This window comes from Anoplophora glabripennis, unplaced genomic scaffold, assembly GCF_000390285.2.
Source record: "Anoplophora glabripennis isolate ALB-LARVAE unplaced genomic scaffold, Agla_2.0 scaffold589, whole genome shotgun sequence".
In the NCBI taxonomy this organism is placed as follows: domain Eukaryota; kingdom Metazoa; phylum Arthropoda; class Insecta; order Coleoptera; family Cerambycidae; genus Anoplophora; species Anoplophora glabripennis.
The window spans coordinates 133013-150614 of NW_019417707.1; the positions used below are offsets into that span (position 1 = coordinate 133013).

General features: G+C 31.3%; 2 protein-coding genes across 2 annotated transcripts; one reads left to right on the forward strand and one right to left on the reverse strand.

Annotated features, from left to right (window-relative positions):
- Positions 1-7492: 7492 nt before the first annotated feature.
- Positions 7493-17117, reverse strand: LOC108915335 (zinc finger protein 883-like). The gene is made up of 6 exons (XM_018721342.2): positions 16937-17117; positions 16491-16853; positions 16190-16440; positions 15650-15864; positions 8306-8803; positions 7493-7889 (listed from the first exon to the last, which is right to left on the reverse strand). The coding sequence occupies exons 1-6, from the start codon at positions 17072-17074 to the stop codon at positions 7705-7707; spliced, it is 1650 nt and encodes a 549-aa protein (XP_018576858.1). The 5' UTR covers positions 17075-17117; the 3' UTR covers positions 7493-7704.
- Positions 14057-15070, forward strand: LOC108915336 (eukaryotic translation initiation factor 3 subunit G-B-like). The gene is made up of 2 exons (XM_018721345.1): positions 14057-14613; positions 14675-15070. The coding sequence occupies exons 1-2, from the start codon at positions 14175-14177 to the stop codon at positions 15007-15009; spliced, it is 774 nt and encodes a 257-aa protein (XP_018576861.1). The 5' UTR covers positions 14057-14174; the 3' UTR covers positions 15010-15070.
- Positions 17118-17602: the final 485 nt, after the last annotated feature.

Below are 17602 nucleotides of genomic sequence, written 5' to 3' on the forward strand. Positions count from 1 at the left end.
TTTATTACGCAGTTTGTCTAAATATGAATTAATGCACAAACAACAGACTTTCCTCCATTCCAACGCAGGTTTTCTATAAAATGGAGTTAGTTTGAAACTCAAATTACTTTTCGTTGTAAAGAAATTTGTAATTTGCATCGTAAATTACAAATTTCTTTACACCAAAAAGTTATTTAAGTTTCAAACTAAGTCCATTTTATAGAAAATCTGCGTTGGAATGGAGGAAAGTCTGTTGTTTGTGCATTAATTCATATTTAGACAAACTGTGTAATAAAATCTAGAAAAATGTATTGCTGGTTGCCTATAGAGCCCCTCTTAACCAATAAACAACTGTAGAACAGTTGCGTGCGTTATTAATTTGTTTAACAGTCCAATAGGTGGCGCTTCAGTTTGACATTTGACAGAGTTAGTTTGAAGTCACTTGCCATAAATTTTTAATCGTCCCAACCTCTTTATTTTATGGAATCCCGATCGTAAGCATGCGATAGTTTCCCCGTGTACTGATATTTTGTAGGTAGTACTAAAACATATTAATAATCTTTACTTTCGAGTTGGTTGAAAGTATAATATGATTAAGAAATTTTTTTAACCTTGATTTTGTGTCGAAGTTTGTTTGGAGAAGGAGATAGTTTGATCTCAGATACTGCGTTACATTGCACAATTACGGTTGTTCCTATATGTATATTTTGGTGCCAAAATGGACCTATTAGTGTTTATCCGAATAAGCAAAAACTACAGCTATGGCTTTGGGTGCCTCCGTTTCTTACATTTGTCGTCTTTCTTTTGAAACAGTACAAATCAATTTAAATCTCTAATTATTGTATTTATATGAAACAAAAAGCAAAGCCAGTACGGACCAGCAGTTGTGTGTATTTGTAATGGAAGCAGTCGTAGATAAATCATATATTTTTTGTTATGGTGTATATATTAGGCAAGTGTATACTTTTTATTATTTATTTTTTATTATAACCGATCAACGAACAATATTTTCTGTGAAAATATCATCACATAAGTGCATTAGCAATATTTTTTTAAATTAGATTGTTTTCGATGTTTTGTAGATATGGGGGCCCGGGGAGGCAGAAACGTCCAAATTTTGTGATAGGTACGGGGTTTTTGTTGCCTTTCGGGCCCGGCTAGTTTTATCGTTTTGTAATTAATTTATATATTTGTACATATTTTTAAGTTGTTGCGTCTACCTGTTTTTATTTATTACCTTGCTCATTGATGGGTACATTTGTACGCCGGGGTAAGCCAGAATACACGGTCCTTATGAACATTTCGTTTATGAACGAGAATATGATAAATTATCACTTACCGTTTTGGTGTTTGCAGAGTCTGTGATAAACGAATGAGCCGATTTTCAGAAATTTGTACAATATAAGGTAAGTTTCAACGCAAAATGACGTAAAGGATATTTCATTTTGTATAGTTACATCATATTAGTTCTTTTTCCTTACATTTACTGATATTTGGTGAAGTTTATTTATACAGGGTGTCCCGAAATTAATGCAACAAAATTTTGTACGAGATTCGTAAGACAAAGAATGACCGAAAAAATCTCCCGTCTTTTAACAATTCGCAGAGAACTAAAGAAAATATATAAAAATATGTATTTGGTCTCAAATTACTCGTAAAAAATTAAAATGAGCATAGGTTTTAGTTTTTTGAAAATTTTCAAAAATCACCCCTATTTAGAGGTTGAAAAGACACTCAAAATGAAGAATTGAATATTACCAATAAATATAAAAAGTATTAGCATGTGAATTTTTCTATCGAATGATTCTTGATACAAAGATTTATTTTCATGCCTGAAATAAGCATGTTGAATTAGAAAATCCACCCTTAAGCGTGCTCAGGGGGTGGAATCATCCCCAAAAATAGAGAATATCAGAAATAATTGTAAAAATTCCAAAAAAAATATATTAAGATAATTCACATGCTAATAGTTTTTATATCAATTGGTAATATTCAAATTCTTCATTTTTGGAATATTTTCAACCCCTAAGTAGGGGTGAATCTTAAAATTTTCAAAATACTAAAAGCTATACTCATTCAGTTTTTTATGACGAGTAATTTGCGACCAAAAACATATTTTTATGTATTCTTTTTAATACTCTGCGAATTGTGAAAAAAACGGGCGAAAATCGCAGGTTTTTTGCGGTCACTCTTTAGTGGATGCATATTATTTATTTTTGCCAAGTAGCCCCCTCTTTCAGAATTACAACCACCTGAAATTTGCCCCTAAGAATTTTTTTTTTTTATATCGGAACTGTTGTACGAGAATCACTAAATTTGGTACATAGAGGTTTTATGATGTGTAATCTGATGGTGCTAAGCTTTTTTCGGGGAACCCCCTTGTCTTTGGAGCCAAACAAATTTGGTCGCATATATAAATTTCTTAAAAATTGTTAGTCTGCTAAAGCCATTAAATTTAGAAACTTTTTTGTCTCTTGATATTTTTTTCATAAAGCGCAATGTTTTCGAGAAGAATGCATATCGTGATTTGCCATTTTCCTCAAAAACATTGCGTTTTACGAAAAAAGTGTTGAAACAAAGAAGTTTCTAAATTCAATGGCTTTTTAGCTAACTAATAATTTTTAAGAGATTCAAATTTGCGACCAAATTTCTTTGGCTCCAAAGACAAGGGGCTCACGAAAAACTGTCTTAAGGGGGTTCCCCGCCAAAAAGCATAGTACTATGAGATTCTACATTAATTTCGGGCCACCCTGTATTATATACGTGTTTTTAGTTTAATTTTCTTATCAACAAATTTTAAGAGCAGCTATATAAAATATTTTTAACATTAAATGTAGCGAGCCCATTTTTTGGGAGCGAGACTCGATCTTGGAATATTGGAATAAAAAATTTTTGTGCTTGCATCCCGGGACGTCAGGATCATAAAATTTAACTAAAAAATCGATAATACTCGCTCCTTGTCAAAAAATATTCTATAAACTTATTTTTTAATTACATACATCCAAGTAAATGTTCTGTGGGACTAAAAAATGCCCTTATCGTATATAAGTCGTCCAAGTGTTAGCGTCGTGAGTTAAATGTAAGTAACTAGTTTTTATTTGCAAATAAAACTCAATCTTAGGATAAAAAATTTTGATCTCTGGATCCCAGATCCTGAAATGTAACAAAAAATTACGATATTTGCTCTGGTTGAAAAACATGCTACAAACTTATTTTTCAATTTCATAAATCCAAAAGAAAAGGAAAATTTTGTTATAAATAATGAACAACTTAGTGTTGGTGTCATCAGTTAAACGTAAGTAACCAGATTTTAGTTGCAAACGAGACTTAATCTCTGGATTTCGGGATAAAAAAATTTAATTCTTACATCCCAGAATGATGTCACAATACTGAAATTTAACTAAAAAACGATAATTTGTCAAAAAAAAAACAAACTGTTTTCAGTCGCATAAATTCGAATAAAAATTGTATTGGACGAAGAGATTCTTATCGTTAAAAAACTGTCCAAGTGCTCGTGTCACTGTCAGTTAAATGTAAATAACCAGATTTTAGTTGCAAATAATCCTGAAGAAAAATCTCTACGTTTGCGTTCCTAAGTTGTTGGTTATTTACACTTGGTTTGACATTATACAGTGTATCCAAAATAAGAATGGGATAGCTTTAGGATCTAGGAAATGGTAAGAGATACGGGGTGGCTCAAATTAGAAAAAAGTTGTGTTTTTTTATACCTAACAATATGCTATTTAGAAGGTTTTAACATTTCGGGTAGTTTCGGAGATATCCGGAAAAACATGAAATTTTGCAAAATCGTTTTATTTTTTTTCTGGCTTTATTGAAATAAATTGCATATTTACACTGCCACATTTTTCGCTCTATTCAATGGCGTCAACATTTTTGCAATACGACGTTTCGTCTTTGAGGGGTCATCATCAGTTTTTTTTTTAAATACGTGGCTGCTATTTTTATGACAAAATCTAGGCTTTTTTAATTCTGAATTAGATGATATTACTTTTGTAATCGCTTAAAAAGGTTTTTAGCTTATTTTAGCAACCATTTAAAATTTTTCCGCACAGTTTTAATCAGTAAAATCAGTAAAAAAGTTATACCCAATAAAAAAATAATACGAATTTATGAAACTTTATTATTTCTAATTAGTATTGTGCTAATGGTAGAAAAAGAATTGTTGGATATTTTGTGCTGTATCGACTTATTTAAAAAAATTAACCTGATGATGGCCCCTCGAAAACGAAACGTCGGATTGCAAAAATGTTGACGCCGCTGGATAGAGCGAAAAAAGTGGCAATGTAAATGTGCAATTTATCTTAAAATTTGTTTTCAAATAAAGCCAGAAAAAAAATAAAACGATTTTGGAAAATTTCGGGTTTCTCCAGATATCTCAGGAACTACCTGGAATTTTAAAACTTTCTAAACTGCATATTGTTAGGTATAAAAAAACACAACATTTTTTAATATCAGCCACCCCGTATCTCTTACCATTTCCTAGATCCTAATGCTATCACATCCTTTGTTTTGGACTTCGGGATTTTTAGTCAATCTCTGTATGTGAAATCAATAAAATGTTCCAGATCCTGGGATAGAACTGCCTATTCTAGACTCAATCTTGTGATCAAAAACTTTGATTCTAAGATTAGGTCCCGACCCCAAAATCTAACTGAAGAACAGTAATACTTACTCTTTGTCAAATACATTCTGTAAACTCATTTTCCAATTATCTAAATTCAAATCTATGATTTCAGAGTATTTAGAATAAATCCTAAGATTTCGGTATTAAAAATTTTGATACTTATGCCTTGTCTACAAAACGTTATATTAAGACCAAATAATGTTATCATAAATATAGCATCCAAGTGTTGCGATAAACGAAATCAGATTTTACTTTCAAATGTTCCTGCTATAGAAAAATCTCTGTTAGCACTCGAGGCAATAAAAAAATCAAAATTTTGGTATTAATTCTGGATACTAAGGATTAATGGCAGGATTTGAAACCTATGCAATATCTGGGTTTACAGGATTTGACCGTCTAGTTAAAAATATAATTTAATCATTTATAAAATCTTACGTGCTTGGTATAACAGCAAAAATGTCAAATCATCCTCTTCATCGATAAATATTTTAAAATTTTGTCTTAATGTTATACGTTAAATAACAAATAACATTAATTTGTCCATTAAAAAGTGAAATTTTAATGCCATTTTTGACTACTTATACATTTAATTTCTGGCTTACTCCCGGTATGAAATTTTGGATTAGATGTAAACTGAAACATACCTTACTTTGATATTTGCACATTGGATTTGAGAAAAATAATCAAAACGACAAAAAAACACTCGTAGTTAAATTCGAAGGCTTCAACTTGATGCATTATAGAAGTTATTGCGTTAACAGCTGCAGCAAAGCAAAGTTTAATCTAATCTGGAAAATGTGATATGGAACAGGGCAAAGGTTTGTCTTTGGTTTACGTTACGACGAAAATCAGTATAGTAAATATGTATTTATTGTTAATTCCGGAACATGGAATATTGTAAAGTATGTTACATGCTTTCTATTATTTTTATTAATCGGTTCATGTAAAATATTGTAAAGTATGTTACATGCTTTCTATTATTTTTATTAATCGGTTCGTGTACTGTGGTTCCGTTTTTTCTTTTTTTTTGGACGAATGTAAAAATTGTTTGGTAAGTGAATATCACAACTTTTTGCCTTACCAATTTTTTGAAGGAAGATTTTCTTATAATTACTGGAGATCCGAGTGTTTGGCTAATAAAACTGTTCAGCTTTGCTTTCTAAGCAGTTTTTATGACATTGCGTAATACGGTTTTGTTACGATTTATAAAGGTTACGAGTTGCGTCGTTTTGAGATCTTACTGTAAGTGCCAATTTAAAAAAAATATTTTGTGTGATATAGCAAGAGCTAAATAAAGTTAATTTAGTGGACAGATTTCGATAATTTGCCTTTTTTGAGTACGTACTACATTAGGGTGGCCCAAAAAAAACAAATATTTTTTTTCGTGTTGTGAAAATATGTTAGTTTATCATGTTTTAAGAGCCCTTAAAAAATTAGCTCAAAAAAAATTTTTTAGAGGTTGCTCAAGATTTTTAAAAATTTCCAAAATCGTCAAAAATTGAATTTAAAAAAAAAAATTTTTTCTCGTTATTTTATCATTTTCTAGGTTGAAAAAAATCTCGATTCTGAAAATTTCAAATCGATATTTCTAAAGGTCACGCATAATTATTTTAACTTTAAAAGTAGTGTACCTAAAATGTTTTCGAGCGACCTCTAAAAATAAATATCTCGTGATTTAATACTATTCTTTTGTTCATCAAATTCAATAAAAAAAATTATTAGTTCGTCGATATTTATTTTTTAGGTTTTTAGGTACTTTATTAATAGGTACACTACTTTGAAAGTTAAAATAATTATGAAGAAATTAAAATATCGATTTGAAATTTTCAATCGAGATTTTTTTCAACCTAGAAAATGATAAAATAACGAGAAAAAAAAATTAAAACAAATTCTATTTTTGACGATTTTGGAATCTTTAAAAATCGACCTAAAAAAATTTTTTTTGAGGGGGCTCTTAAAACATGATAAACTAACATATTTTCACAACACGAAAAAAAATAATCTTTTTTTTTGGGCCACCCTAAACCACATATTTCGAGTAAACATTTGGTAAAAATTTAGAAAGCATGGAACGTTAAAAACTGTACATACTGTATCTAGGAGTATTTTCATGTACCAATAATTTTGTTCTTGTATTAAAATGGAAAAAAATCTGTAAAACAGCTTGTAAAAAGTTTGTAAAATAATGTCTAGGGTTGCAATTATAAAAGATGTATATTAAGTGGTGCATTGTTGTAGAATTTTTTAATAACTGTATATTATTTTACATATAATTTATGTAAATACGACGGATTTAAGTTATATATTTTTTGGCAATACGATCTTTATACTCTGGAGCTAGACGAGTAACTTTTTTTTATTCTTTATGAACTTACACCAACAAAATATATTGTATAATATGTAAAGACAATAGTTTTAAATTTAGTTTAAATGTGATCGTTCATCTAAACATAGAACTGAACTTGTAAGTTTTTGAATGGTCACTTTTCTACAATTATTAAGATGGAGAGACGATGAAAAACCTGTTACAGATTAATTTGAATAAATAGCAAATACATTTTCTACATCATTTCATTTTATTGCTCATCTCCAGTCCCGCCGGATCCCTTAAATGCAAAAACGATCGAACCAAGTTATCGTGGCTGAAAGTACGAGTTGATGTACACGCAGATATAAAAAGTGAAGGAGGGTATGTAATATTATTTTTTAAACTTTGAACTCAACATTGAAAAAAAAGGACAGATATAAAATATTGTATTTAATATAAAAACTGAAAATAACTATTCCAAGTTCATAAAAAATTGAGCGATACATGAAATACTGAATTTTTTTAGTTTTCGAAAAAAAAATGTTTTACAGAAAAAATATTTTCAATAATTTTTAACAATTTTTAACTAAAACCTTTCTATACGTGAAAACCTAACATAAGTATAATAAAACTCGCTTCCTTAAACAAATATCACAAAGAATATTAAATAAATAATACTAGACTTTTAAATTTGTGAAAAATATTCGAGTTGTTAAATGCACAACTACGTCATCAGTCCTTTAAGAAAATAAACGCTCGGACTGTCTTTCGACTACAGATTGGTGTATTTTTTATGCTTCTTTAGATGTCCCGACAGATACGTAGATGTGGCGAAAGCCCTGTTGCAAATACTGCAAGTGTAAGGCTTTTCACCCGTGTGCTTCCTTATGTGAACGTTCAGAGAGCCCGCCTGAGTGAAACGTTTATTACAGATTACACAGGCGAAAGGCTTCTCACCTAAAACGCAAGTTACAAACAACATATTCAAATTCATTTGCCCAACCGAGGAGCATCGCTGCAAAATGCAACAAATCCACAATGCTTTTTAGTAAAGTATCAATTCGAATACTCAAAACTGGTTTTTAGCAACAGTCAACCTTTTTTTAACTGATTAAATACGTGGTGCTTTCAAACTTCGCAAACAAACCATACAGCTCCGAACGAGAACATGGCGCCCAACGTGGGGCCACTCCCAAACGAGAATACAACCAACAGAACAAGAGAAGATCAGGAACTTCCTTTAATTTTATTAAATTTCAATAATCTGCGACTTTTCAAACTGAACACAAGACCCGGTATATCAGTTAATGCAAAAGTTTGTCTAAACGGATTCATTGCGTCGTGCAATAACACTCCCCGGTTACCCACCTCACCTGTATGTGTTCTAACGTGTTTTTCTAAGTACGTGGACCTCGTAAAGGTCCTGTCACACATCGTACAACAGAAGAGGTTCTCCCCCGTGTGCGTTCTTGTATGCTCCTGCAAGTAGGTTGCCGTTGTAAATTTTTTATCACAAGTTAAGCACTGGAATTTCTCCCCCGTGTGCTTCATCATATGGCTTTGCAATTCGGAGGCGTAGTTGCATATTTTATCGCAAATCGAACACTTATACGGCTGCTTCCCGGTGTGTTCCCTCATGTGGACCGTTAGTTGGGAGGAGTGCGTAAATTCCTGACCGCAAACTTTGCAGGGAAACTTCTCGCCTGTGTGCTTCTTCATGTGTACCGTCAGGTGAGACGATTGCGTGAAAGATTTGGAACAGTAGTTGCACTGCCACGGTCGATCGCCCGTGTGAGTTTTCAAATGCGAGTTGAGGATATAACCGGAGGAAAACTTCTTGTCGCAGTAGTTGCAGGCAAACGGCTTTTCACCTGAAAAAGAATCAACTGGCTAATGACAGAATTAGTGTTTGAGAATTAGTATAAAAATGGTCAGTTTGTTTTTCAATATTTGCAAATTTCATTTTTTTTTTTCAATGCATACACTTCTTGTCTTCGGAATAAAATACATATATAGAGGACAATACAGTATATCTAATCTTGATATTGGCTACAGTTTTAGGGGAGCTTAGGCCGTCTACGACTAGGACAAAGCACAATCGACGCTATCAGATCTTAAAACATGTGCCACAAAAAGAGGTAATTTCTTAAATGGTTATAATAGTGTAAAAAAATAATAAATGCAATAAAAATGAGATGCTAGATCACGTCGAGATCGTATAATTGTAATAAATAACACGGGTGTTGCGATTAAGCAGACAATGTTTCACTTATTGCCACTTAAGTCGCGTCGAGAATGTTTGTCCTTGTACCTATTATATGGTGTGTCTACACAGTCTACGCGCATATAGTGACATCACTTGAGAGCAAGGATATTATGGTTTTTTTAAATAATCTAGAGCTGTTGTAGCCTAAACATCGTCACATCATTGACTTTTTAATCACGTTTTGTACTATATGTATGTAAATAATGTGGAAATTACAAGTTTTACATACAAGATCAACTTAAATTGTCTTTCTATATACAAAGTGGTAGTTAGTCTGGTATCATAGTACACTTTTTATTTGAGTTTATTGGATTTTTTTTTCTATTAAGCGATACCTGAAAATTTGTTTTCATGCTACATAATAATTTGAAGCTTACTGCAACCAACTGAAATTTAAAAATCATCTGGTTACTATTTCCTTATATGCTTTGGCGCGAATAGAAATTTTGGAATAATAACATTTTTCTTACAGTTACAATTAGTTATCAAGATATGACCGATTTTTTGTAATCTCCGAGATTGATATCTATTAAATTCATAAATGTTACCTGCGTTTGAAATTTATGTGATAGCAAAGAGTGGTACTACTGATTGCCAGTTTCCTGGTTTTTACCCAGCGATAACTTAAAATAAACTTCAAAGGCATAGTTTACTGTGTAGTGATTGTCTTATTACCTGTAGTTATATCTTATTACCTATCTTTGTATATAATATTTAGTTATTTTTATCAGATCAGCTAGGATCTGGTAGCTAAGGGAAATGTATTAACAAACAAAAGAGACTTTGTATTAACAGAAAAAAATTAAACAAAATATTTTTAATAATAATAATAATAATCTTTAATTCGTAAAAACATTAACATTTACAATGACAATGTAAGAGCGAAATGGTGTCACAACAGTTTCCCTAAGTTAGTTTAAACAGTGGTCCAAATATTCAGTTACATTGTAGGGCTCAATATTTAACAAAAATTGTTTAATATGTTTTTTGAATAAATTTACACTCTGTATCTGTTTAAGTGACGCTGGTAAACAATTGAATAATTTAATACACATGTAAAGTGCATTCTTTTCTGTTAGAGTTAGTCTGTGATATGGGTACATTAGATTTAAATTTCTTGTATTATACTGAGATGATGAGTCTGTCATAAAATTATTCCAGTTTTTCCTTACATACATTAAGCACTCAAAAATATACAGAGCCGATATAGTCATTATTTTGCTATTCCTAAATACCGATCTACAAGATTGGATGTAAGACATATTATTGATAATTCTTATAATTCTTTTTTGAATGACAAAAATTTTCTGTATGTCAGTGCTATTACCCCAAAACATAATTCCATATTTACAAATAGATTCGAAACTACCAAAGTAAATGATTTTGAGGCCTCATACTTTGCAAATTAATTTATATCAACAAGAATTTAAAACATACTATTTATGTTGTGATAACCGTACATCGTCAACATATACTGCTACGTAGTTTTTTTTTATCTCGATTTTGTTGACTTCCTGTGTTTAGATTTACGATTTGCAAGCATTTGTTACTGTGATTTGCACTTGTTTAGAGTTTAGGTAAGTATTCTACATTTTAAATTGAATTATTTTGATTAGAAATAATGCATTTTAATTGAAGAAAACATATTTTATTTAGAAAATGTCAGAAGAAGAGAGTCGGGTGGTGCGAATTGTAAATCTCGATGAAACATTTACAAACGAAACTTTGAAAACTTTTATTCTAACAAGGTGCCAGCCTAATGGGGACATAAAAAATCTATATTTAAAAAGAGATGATATTAATAAAATATTTTATGGATACATAGTATTCGAGCATACCTATGATGCTGTAAAAGTGATACAGTGTTTGAATGGTTATGTTCATGGCACAAACCAATTTGAAATTGAACTAATCGGTCCAAATCTAAAATATCGCATATTTCCATCAGAGATTTATTGTCCTTTAAAAAGTGCTATATCAACAAGAAGCAACCTTTTATGTAGGAGGTCAGTTTTTGGTGCTGGTAAGAAAAAATATAAATAGTCATCTTGATTTACTTATTTTATTATATTATTCAATTTTGGTCAGTTCCTGTTTGTTTTTATAATCAAAAATTGTTTTCAGCGGGTGGTCGTCGAATGGAAAAAGTTTCCGGACTCATTATTCCTAAGCTGAACCCTAAAGTCGACGCCGCATATAAAACACCGCAACCTGGCATGAGCTATGCAAATATATACATCAGTAATATACATCACTCCATGACTGAAATAGACTTAGAAGATCTTGTAAACCCATTTGGACCAATTCAGAAACTTTACTTAGCAAAGAATAAGGAGACTGGCTGTGTCAGAGGTTTTGCTTATGTAAATTTTAAATTCAGATGTGACGCAGCTGAAGCTATTTCTCAGCTCAATGGAATTAGTTATCGAGACCGTATCCTTAGGGTCGAATGGTCGAGATCACAGGCGAACACAAATTTTGTTATGTACAATAAGCGATAAGTATGTACAATGTACTTAGTTTTTTGTTTGTAATATTTTCTCGAATAGTTATAAAATTTAAGTTTAAAAAATAAAATTTAGCTTTCCATCCATACTTTCAAAGTGGCTCAATTGCATACAGGATGCTAGAAATTTAATGCCGAGTTTAGTTAACTTCAAACCTTCATAAGTCGTTTTTTTTTTAATAGAACACCCTGTATATTTTTCTATATACTGCTTATACACAATTTTATTCTCTTTCGAACGATATCAGGATTCCCTATACCTATCTCTTCTAGTTTTTAAGTTATCTACTATTTTTTGTGTAATCACACTAAAATCATGTCATTTCTTGTGAAGATAGCTGTGGAATTTCTAGCAAAACTTTAAAACAAACAACTAAACTGTCAATTTGTTGTTAGTCTCTTGCAGTGACAGTTTAATTTAGTGTTTATATGAAATGGAAAACAATACATATTCAAATGCTGATATTTTAAATATATTATTCATTCACGGACGTTGCAATGGGATTATAAGCAGAACATGTACAGTTTTTAATGAGACATATCCAAATTTGCCACCAATGAGTACAAAAAAGTTAAGAAGAATTTTAGCAAATCAACTAAGTATGGTCAAATTTGTGCAGAAAGAATTTTACCAAAATCAATAACTTCAAATGAAGATAATGTAATAAAGGTGCTAGCCTATTTTAATGTTCATCGAGAATCCTCAACTCGCGCCGCAGGGTATAATATAGGCATTTCACGAGCGTCCATTCACTGGATGCCAAGAACTAATGACATGCATCCATACAAATTTAATCTACTTTCTGCTCTTCATCCGGGTGATGCTGTGCAATATGTATAATTTTGTGAAACAATGTTAGTGCGACACCAAGAAGATCCACAATTTTTGCAACACATTATATGGACAGACAAGTTAAAATTTTTGAGAAGGTATTTTTAATAGACATCATGTGTGGTCATCTGAAAATTCTCATGTTATCCGGGAAAGAAACTTTCAAAATAAATTTAGCGTAAATGTTTTTTGTCTAATTAAAGATAACCAAATTTTTTACCATATCTACGAAGAAAATTTAAATGCTGACAGATATTTCAATATTTTGCAAACGGTTGTGGCAGATTTTCTAGATGATATACCTTTAGACCAACTAAGGAAGTGTTTGTATTAATTAGACGGGGCTCCACCTTAATGTCACAATCAAATCGATCAACAGCTGTTTAGTTGTTTGTTTTGAAGTTTTGCTACAAATTCCACAGCTATCCTCGCAAAAAATTACATGATTTTAGGTGATTACACAAAAAAAGTAGATAACTTAAAAACTAGAAGAGATCGGTATAGGGAACCCTGATACCGTTCGAAAGAGAATAAAATTGTGTATCAGAATATAGAAAAACATATAGGGTGTTAAAAATTAAAAAAACCGACTTATGAAGGTTTGAAGTTAACTAAACTCGGCATTAAATTTCTAGCGCCCTGTATGCAATTAAGCCACTTTGAAAGTATGGCTGGGAAGCTTAGGGGTCTAGCTATCCCCCCTATAAATATTGTTGCTTTATCTTTCTTACTATAAAATACACATGGTTTGAATTTAGTCACTGTTTCTCTCAATTTTTTTGAAAAACAATTAAATATCTCGAAAACAATGAGCAGTCACAACAGTTAATTTTAGGAATAGGGAAACTTCATAAAAGTCCACCTAAAATGACACGTACAATCCAAAATTGCAATAATTCCATTTAAAATAAGCAACCAAGATGGCGACTTCCGGTATAACCGGAAGCGGTACGTGGACGCCATTATTTTAGTTGAGAAGGGCATACCCGAAAACCCGGTAACCCAAATTTTCAAAATTCAAATCGAAGTAGTCTCTGAAATAATTCTAATGGGCCGTCACCATGACACACCCTGTATATTTGTTCCATAGTTCAATGAGTCTTCACCTGCGGCAGCACACTCACTACAAGACTGACAAATATCAAAAATTTTTGTTTACATATTTTTAAGTTATAAATAAAAAACCTTATAATAAACTGAAATTTAAAAAATCATCTGGTTACTATTTCCTTATATGCTTTGGTGCAAATTGAAATTTTGGAATAATATTTTTTGTACAGCTACAATTAATTATCAAGATATGACCGATTTTTTGTAATCTCTGAGATTGACATTTATTAAATTCGTAAATGTTACACGTGTTTGAAATTTATGTGAAAGCAAAGAGTGGTACTACTGATTGCTAGTTTCCTGGGTTTTTACCCAGCGATAACCTAAAATAAACGTCAAGGGCATAGTTTAGCGCAACATATTCTTTTTTTATCTCCATTTTGTTTGCTTACTATGTGATGTGATTTGCGACGTTTCTTGCTTAGAGCTTAGATAAATATTTATTAAGTATTAACTTTAATTATTTTGAATAGAAATAACGAATTTTAATTGAAGCGTCGACTGAAATAATCATTTTTTATTTAGAAAATGTCGGAAGAGAGTCGTGTGGTGCGCATTGTAAATCTCGATGAAACTTTTACAAACGAAACTTTGAAAACTTTTATTCTAACAAGGTGCCAGCCTAATGGAGACATACAAAATCTATACTTGAAAAGAGATGATATTAATCAATTATTTTATGGATACATAGTATTCGAGCATAGCTATGATGCTGTAAAAGTGGTACAGGGTTTAAATGGTTATGTTTATGGCACAAATCAATTCGAAGTTGAATTAATTGGTCCAAATCTAAAATATAACATATTTCCAGAGACCAAAGAAAGTGATATTTGGATAAGAAATTCTCACAGAATTGAATATCCTTTAAAAAGTGCTATATCAGCAAGAAAAAACCTTTTACGTAGAAGGACGTCGGTTGTTGGTGCTGATAAGAAAAAATATATGAGCAGTCGTCTTAATTTAATTTGTACGTTATTCAATTTTAGTCAGTTCTGTTTGTTTTTTTTATCAAAAATTGTTTTGAACAGGTAATCGTCGATTAGAAAAAGTTTCCGAATACATTCCTTCTAATGCAGAACCTAAAGTCTATGGTGCAAATAAAGTAAGGCAATCTGGCAGGAGCTATGCATGTGTATGCATCAGTGGACTACATTACTCCACGACTGAATCTGACTTAGCAAAGCTTGTCCAGCCATTTGGACCAAGGAAGTCGCTTCGGTTAGTAAAGGATAAGGGGACTGGTGTCAGAAGTTTTGCTTTTGTACATTTTAAATTTAAATGTGACGCAGCTGAAGCTATTTCTCAGCTCAATGGAATTAATGTTCATAATCGTATCCTTAAAGTTGAATGGTCGAGGTCATAGACCAAGACAAATTTTGTATAACGATAAGTATGTATAATGTACTTAGTTTTTTTTTTGTAATATTTTCTCGAATAGTTAATAAAATTTAAGTTTCAAAACCAAATTTATTCTTAAAGAACTTTTAAAATCTACAAGTTTCGATATAGGAGTGTAACTAATATATGGTTGACAAAATTTTAATGGCAGATTCTGGATCTGCAAATTAATGTATACATTTTTAAAAAATAATACAGCTTCGGAATACAGTACTTTTTTGTACTAACTTTCAAGAATCCCAAAACTGTACAACTGAAATTAGGGATTAACCTAACCTCACTTAAGCTGCCATTTTTGTTATGAAAAGACATACATTTTAATCGTGAGATTCCTTGGAAAACCTATCTTATCAAATAAATGTTAGGTTTGTCAGATCAAAATTGGAGTTTATATAAAAAATTAAGTGTCTAAATCTACACCTTTATCAAAAATTTTATTGATAGAGTAGAGTATATAGAGATAGATAGATAAACAGATATATTACTATTCATTTAATAAACGACCTCTTTTTGTGGTACGTGTTCTGAGATCTGACAGTGTTGACCGTTGGAGCAATAGTTTATGGTTTACTTAATTGGAATACGTAAACTGAACATATTCTTACCGGTATGAGAGCGCATGTGAACTTGCAAGTCGCTGGCCTTGATATAACGCTTGTCGCATTGTTCACAAGCATAAGGTTTTTCTCCCGTGTGTATCCTCATATGAACTGTTAGCTCGGCAGTAATCGTAAATCTTTTTAAACACATAGAACACTGGTACGGTTTCTCGCCGGTGTGTCGTCGAATGTGTTCTCTTAAATGAGACGAGTGGTAAAACCTAGAAGAAAGTAGAAATATCGAAGAAGTTTTCAAATTTCCTTGTTTCTAATTGTTATTTGGTATTAAGACGAGCACGAATTATTAAAATTTTGGTGAATATTTATTTACAATTTTTGAAATTATCATACACTGCTACTCAATGCCACTGGCACAAAGCATTGCTTTGTACATTCTGGCAGAGAGCAACCTACTAATCAGTAGGTATCATGAAAGCATAACTAGTGTCACACTAGACAAAATATTTTTTATGGGGCTTTAGTCCGCAGAATAGTCGTTTGCCACACTATCACTAATTAAAAGTCACTTACATGTCATATACATACCTTTTCTCGCAATATTTACACTCGAAAGGCTTCTCTCCAGTATGCGTTCTCATATGAATTTTTAAATTGGAATTTTTTGAGTATCTCTTCCCACACTGTTCACAAGAAAATTTGTATGGGTCTTCTTTAACAATAGTGGTTTTATTCTGTTGGGATTCCAAACGGGCAGCTGCCGGAGTGAGCGACGGATATTGCGGTAAAGGTTGAGTTTGAATTTTAATCGACCTTGTACTAACATTTTTTTGTTGAGTCTGAAACAGTGGCTTATCAAAATAAAAACTGTAAACTTGTATCAATTAACCTTATCAACGCCTTTGTTGTTTCCCGCAGTTAATATTGTGCCGGGAGCATTATTCAAATTGTTTGTATTGTCTTGATTTGCAGATTTCAGCAATTCTTTTTCATCCAGAAATTGTTTCAAATTAATGCAGTCTGTATTTTGATGTTGGTTGACACACTTTTCGATGGTTTGCAAGGTCTCCAAGTGATTTGCATCAGATACGTAATTATTTAGTGTTTGATAGTTAATAGATTTGTCTCCGTTAAAATACTCTTGAATACTGTTTTCAGACTGTAAACATAATATTCGAAAGTCATATGCTATTCTTAAGGTACATAAGCAATTTGAACAAAGAATATTCGATAATCCATCCCTAAACCATACCTACAAAATAAGTTTTGACAAGTAGTAAAAAATCCTTAGACTTGTTAGATAAAAAAAAATTAGGAAAAGTTTCTAAAGCTTACTATATCAGAAACGCAGGCTAACAATTTATCACATATTTTTATATTATCGATGTCTAAAGTATTTAAAGAAGTACCACCCGGTTCCAGTCTCAAACAAGTGCGACAACAATTTGTATATGAAATATTCAAATTGTTCATTTTGAAATAGAGAATAAATAAATTTCTTCGAACAACATATCTGTCAAAGTCAAAATATGAAGTCAAAATAAATGTCAAATGTCAAAATGTAAAATATGCTACGAGTTATGCAACACATTATACACACCAATTTAAACTTTTTTTTAAGAAAAGGCATTTTTTCTAGGCGAACCTTGTCAAACTGTTTTAAAAGTTATATTTTCCTGTTCAATTTATGATGTCACAAATGGAACCGGTTGATTCTGCCTTGAAACGTTCGAAGGAACCGGTTCGATTTTAGGTTAGTCATTTCGAACAATTGCCAAGTTTTCATTTTTAAAAAATCTTTAAAAATTAGTCTATTAAATAAAATTAATACACTATTATAATATTATAATAATGTGTTAATATTATTTAATACACTGTAATTTGTTAATTTGCTGGTAAGGAGTTATCTGTTATATGTGATAAAGTAGAGCTTTTGAAGGGGTGATAAATCCTTTGGGACTGTAAGTATACACTGGCTGTGAAAAAAATCGTTTAATTTAG

Coding starts and splice junctions, on each gene's coding strand:
- LOC108915336 (XM_018721345.1), top strand. CDS start 14,175: ATGTCGGAAGAGAGTCGTGTGGTGCGCATTGTAAATCTCGATGAAACT. Junction 14,614..14,674: donor CAGTCGTCTTAATTTAATTT/GTACGTTATTCA, acceptor TGTTTTGAACAG/GTAATCGTCGATTAGAAAAA.
- LOC108915335 (XM_018721342.2), bottom strand. CDS start 17,074: ATGAACAATTTGAATATTTCATATACAAATTGTTGTCGCACTTGTTTG. Junction 15,865..16,189: donor TGTAAATATTGCGAGAAAAG/GTATGTATATGA, acceptor ACTTTCTTCTAG/GTTTTACCACTCGTCTCATT. Junction 7,890..8,305: donor ACACGTTAGAACACATACAG/GTGAGGTGGGTA, acceptor CTTGCGTTTTAG/GTGAGAAGCCTTTCGCCTGT.